Source organism: Verticillium alfalfae, genomic scaffold, assembly GCF_000150825.1.
Source record: "Verticillium alfalfae VaMs.102 supercont1.11 genomic scaffold, whole genome shotgun sequence".
Lineage (NCBI taxonomy): Eukaryota > Fungi > Ascomycota > Sordariomycetes > Glomerellales > Plectosphaerellaceae > Verticillium > Verticillium alfalfae.
Genome location: NW_003315028.1, coordinates 388,401 through 392,780, shown reverse-complemented (window position 1 = coordinate 392,780; position 4,380 = coordinate 388,401). Strand labels below are relative to the sequence as shown.

The 4,380-nt window shown below is 56.9% G+C and overlaps 2 protein-coding genes across 2 annotated transcripts; both read left to right on the top strand.

Moving 5' to 3' along the window:
* Window positions 1-328: 328 nt before the first annotated feature.
* Window positions 329-1,217, top strand: VDBG_07940 (predicted protein; the record flags this gene model as incomplete). Its single annotated transcript, XM_003001635.1, has 2 exons — window positions 329-411; window positions 992-1,217. 2 exons carry the CDS (start codon window positions 329-331, stop codon window positions 1,215-1,217), a joined length of 309 nt encoding a protein of 102 aa, XP_003001681.1.
* A 2,187-nt stretch (window positions 1,218-3,404) lies between these two features.
* VDBG_07939 (predicted protein) lies at window positions 3,405-4,166 on the top strand (the record flags this gene model as incomplete). The annotated part of the gene is made up of 3 exons (XM_003001634.1): window positions 3,405-3,670; window positions 3,735-3,807; window positions 3,864-4,166. The coding sequence occupies 3 exons, from the start codon at window positions 3,405-3,407 to the stop codon at window positions 4,164-4,166; spliced, it is 642 nt and encodes a 213-aa protein (XP_003001680.1).
* Window positions 4,167-4,380: the final 214 nt, after the last annotated feature.

The window sequence follows — 4,380 nt, the reverse complement described above, 5'->3', positions numbered from 1 at the left end:
TTCTCAGCAATCCCACTCTCATCCCATTGGACCCCCCGAATGGCCGTGACATGACATGCCTCGACTTCATCGATATCCCCGGGGATAGTCGGCCGCAAAGGAGCTCCTCCTCAGTGGCACTGGCCACGTACCCCGTGTCCTCGGTCGGTCGTGGCCAATATTCCCCTCCCCTTCCCGTGCTCCGTGCTGTCACACCGGCCCTTTCCCAGCCAGCCGCTTCTCCATGTCTCGCCTCGCGAATCGCAGAATGTCTCGTAAATAAAAAACATGCCAAGGACAGAAGAAGATCCAAGCTTCCACCCGCCCGCGCACCAAGCACGAAAAGACAATGGCTCACCTCCTCCCAGCCCTCTTCCGCCTCCTCTCATGTCTCAGAGCCTTGAAACAGCGGCAGGTAGAACCGCGCCCGTGGTGCTGGCTGACCACCAGATGTCCGATATGTGCTAGACGTGGAGCCCATGTAGAACGGGAGGTGGGGAGATCTCGATGATTTCGGATATCGCAAGGAGACCAAACAGCACGGGATAGAGGATCAAGGGACATGCTCGTGGATCTTTTCCCGACGATCGATGCCTGTGCTTTTTTCCACGGAAAGTGTCCTGTCTCATCTGCGAACGACTATGCGTCGGTTTCCTCCCCCCTTGAGTGTGCAGCTTCGTTGCCCCTTTCCTCGCGCTGACATCGGCTTTGCACTTTGGCCCTGGGGTTCCCTCTCTCTCTCTCGCGCGGATATGAATTCGTCTGGGTCAAGAACAATAGTCATTGGCTAGCCGGGAGAGGGGGAAAGCGAGGCTCAGGATAGCCACAGCTGAGCAGGCGAGGCGCAGGGTCTCGTGAAGAGTTGTGATACGCGAGGATCTCTCGGCATCTCGTCTGCCGACCCCCAAAAATGGAGCGGGAGGCTGCATCAAAGAGGGAGGGGTCTCTGTATTGGCACGTCTTTGGGCGGCTACCCGTGGCGCGTCGTTTGACGTCGTATAGACCATTACAGCCTGTCGGGAAGGCCGCCACGCTCTGCCCTCCTATCGAGGGCGGAATATCCCCTCTTTGATGGTGATGACACGTTCAGGCAAGTCCTGCAGAACATACGACGTTCCGTTTCCCGAGACGCCTGCGGTCTCAAGCCGCAGCGTGGCCTCGCCGCCGACGACATAGCTGATGAGCCCTGGGCGTACGAGCGTAACGGCACGGTAGAGGAGGGAAGGCTACACGGCTGAGGCTATCGTCTTTGCGTCACCGGTGGTGGCACCAGCAACGACCAGATTCTTGGACTCGCAGAGGGTGAGCGTGGCGGTAATGGGCACGCGCAGGATGTTGGACCAGAGCTGAGCGGCCGGCGAGCTTGGAGGATCTGCGACGTATCAGCCCGGACCAATTCGTTGGTGAGGTCTCGTGATGTTGACCCAAGGCAGGAAACTAAAATGGTAAGTACGATGGTGTATTTTCGTGATTCCTTGCCCCGGCTGTAGATACTGGCCTTGTACAACACGATGACAGTCTAAACGTGTTCGCGTGGCAACATCGTCGGCCCGACTGTTTCCATACGGAGCCTCTTTCTCGTAATCGAATGCGATATCTCTGGACGCACTTATCCAGTAAATCGGTGGTCGCTGGCCTGCCTGACCCTGCGTTGTCTGCTTCATGTCACAAGCTTAGCAACATGCTTACTACGCTGAACGTTCTCTCCGAGCATGAGGTCATCCTCCAGTCGCATGAAAACGTTGCCTCGGGCTGGTAATCGCAGGATCACACAGTGTTTGACTGAGGATGACCTCCGTCAGTATCACAAGCCTCTCATGTGAACTCGTTCGGTAACGACACACAACTCGCACGGCGCCATGCCCAACCCAGCAGGCCGACCCGACGCTCGCGTGAAAGCTGCATTGTAACCCTCGGCCAGCGCCCATCACGGATCCGTACCCCTGTCATCAGGCCATGCTTCACTCACCCTGACCACCAGGTTTCCAGACGTCCCAAAAACCGCTTCCTATCAATTTTATTGTATAGCGAGAGGACAGATGTACCTTTCTCAAAGCAACAAGTATCTCCTCTCCCGATGGTCTGCCTCGGTGAACTACACCCCCTGCTCATGCTCCCCATGCAAGCGACTCTACGCGTTCCCCCCCCCCCAAGAGCCCGGGGAGATATCGCGTCAGGGGGGGAGATTTCCCCCTCACCAGTCCGGGGAAACACCGCGCCACGGTCTTGTCACGCCGGGGAAATCTCGTAGCGCAAGCCACTGTGCAGAAAGCTGCCTCATGTGTTCGCAACGTAGTCCCAACTCAAGATGATGCCGCGATGCAGATGGTCAGGGGGGAAAGGGCTTCTACCGTTCGATATGCCGTGCGATGCCCCTGGCCTGGCTGGGAGACTCTCGACCCATGACGTCTACCCCAACTCTTGCGCGTACGCCTACCTCGGCATTAACCACAGCCCTGTGTTCGGCACAGGCAAGAGCCTTCCCCCCCCCAGACTGGATAGATTGGAATAAGCAACCAACACGGCACACGCGCGGTGTCATCTGGACGACAAGCGACATGATGCAAGGCGACCACGGGATGAACGCCAGGCTACAGCGTCGCATCCCTTCTCCCTCGGCGGGAGATGCGGGGAGAGCGCAACATTGCACATGTAGGCATTGGGCAGGACTGTGCTCAATAGCATTCGGGGGCGGCATGAAATCCAACAATATCCAACGTCACACTCTGGCTTTCCCGGCCCTTTGCCCGCCAAGCCCAGGGCTGCACGACTCAGCCCTCGTCTCCGCAATCAGCAGACGCAGAAAACCAGCCATCCAACGGCGGCGCAAGTAAATCGAGAGCCGGACGCGAGCATGTCAGACGCTGAAAGAAACTTTCCGCCTGGAGCGTCCTGGCAGGGCTGAACGCCCCTCCCCCATCTGGAGTGACATGACCTCTCGCCTGCAGCGGCAGACTGATGCACAACAACACGTCGGTGGGGAGCCATTCTTACACCGCTCGCCGTCTTCGGATCCTTTGTTACAGGTCAAGTCGGGATTGTTTGACAGACACGTAGTGACTTGAGCGTGGACAAAAAAGGTTCCCACGAGCTCAAAGCTGACCAATACGTTCATTCAGCTATCGAACCACCTGACCACATGACACAATCTGAAAGTCTGGAAGCGCGGCCCTGGATATTGGTGCACTCTGGTACGGTGGACAGTATACCTATGACGTCCAATCAGGTGAAGACGAAACGCAAAGAAACAATCATCAGCTCTCCACCCGAAAACAAGAATTACGAATAAACAACTAAAATATTGTGAATATTAATTACTGTCAGTGAGCCATTTCTTGCCAAAGAAAAATTGTCACACCGACCCACGAGCATGATCTTCTTACCACATCGTCACCGCCATGGTGGCTGCAAGATGCGCAGTCGAGATGGTCCCTAGATCCCGGGGAAACCTCGTGCAAAGCGGACTAGCCGCTGGGATAGAGCGGGGGTGGGTGTGGACGGTTCCCGGCGGACGAAAGGAACAGGCGCGAGGAGCAGGGACGAGCACGCAATGGAAGCCTCGGCCACGGCTCGGCATGCGCACATCGCACTCGAGCACCAGGCAAAGAGGAGCCAGTGACAATCATCAGCCCGTGATGGGTAGCGTGACCCTCAAGAAGCAGGAAGAGGCCAAGCAGGGTCTTTTCGACATGTGAGCAGAAAAGCCGCAAGCAAGCCTACTGAGGATAGGAGGACCCTGAAATGATGAGCGACAGTGAAGATCTTGAGATCCTGCGGGGGAGATGGCGGAAGGTTGAGGCGGCACGGGGGCGGGCTGCGGGGAGTGCTGTGGGTGTCTAACACTGTGCATGATAATCCGTCAACTCGATTGACACTAAGGGAAGGTCGCTCTCGACAAGTCCCCTGCTGTCCGCAGCATCGAGTCGATCACTGCAGAATCGATTTCGCTGCATGCGAAAAAGCGTATGCGAAGAAGCGAATCCAAGCAAGGTGGAGCAGATCAGGGCCAGGGCACTGGAGTTCGGCCTCGTGCCACCAGGCGGTTCGGCGCAATCACGGCCGTGTCTCTTGCATCAAGTCGAAGCGGCAATGTCTATCGCGCGGAGAATCTGCCGGGAGCGATGGCCTGCCTTTCTGATCGACTCGACGCTTCAGGACACAGCTCAATGCCTGCTGCCTCGTTCTGAAGGCTGGCACCCGCTTCTATGCGTGCCTTCGAGTCAGAAGGGGTCGTCTTAGTGAGAGGCCTTTGTTGCAAGCTTGTGACCAATATTGCCAATGTCCCGACAACGGTTGATGAGAGATAAAAAGAACCTCGTCTTTCGCTGCCGCAGGGGTCCTCATTGCTGCCCGATGATCCAAGGATCCCGACAGTGGGACCTTGTCACCAATTTCCAGACA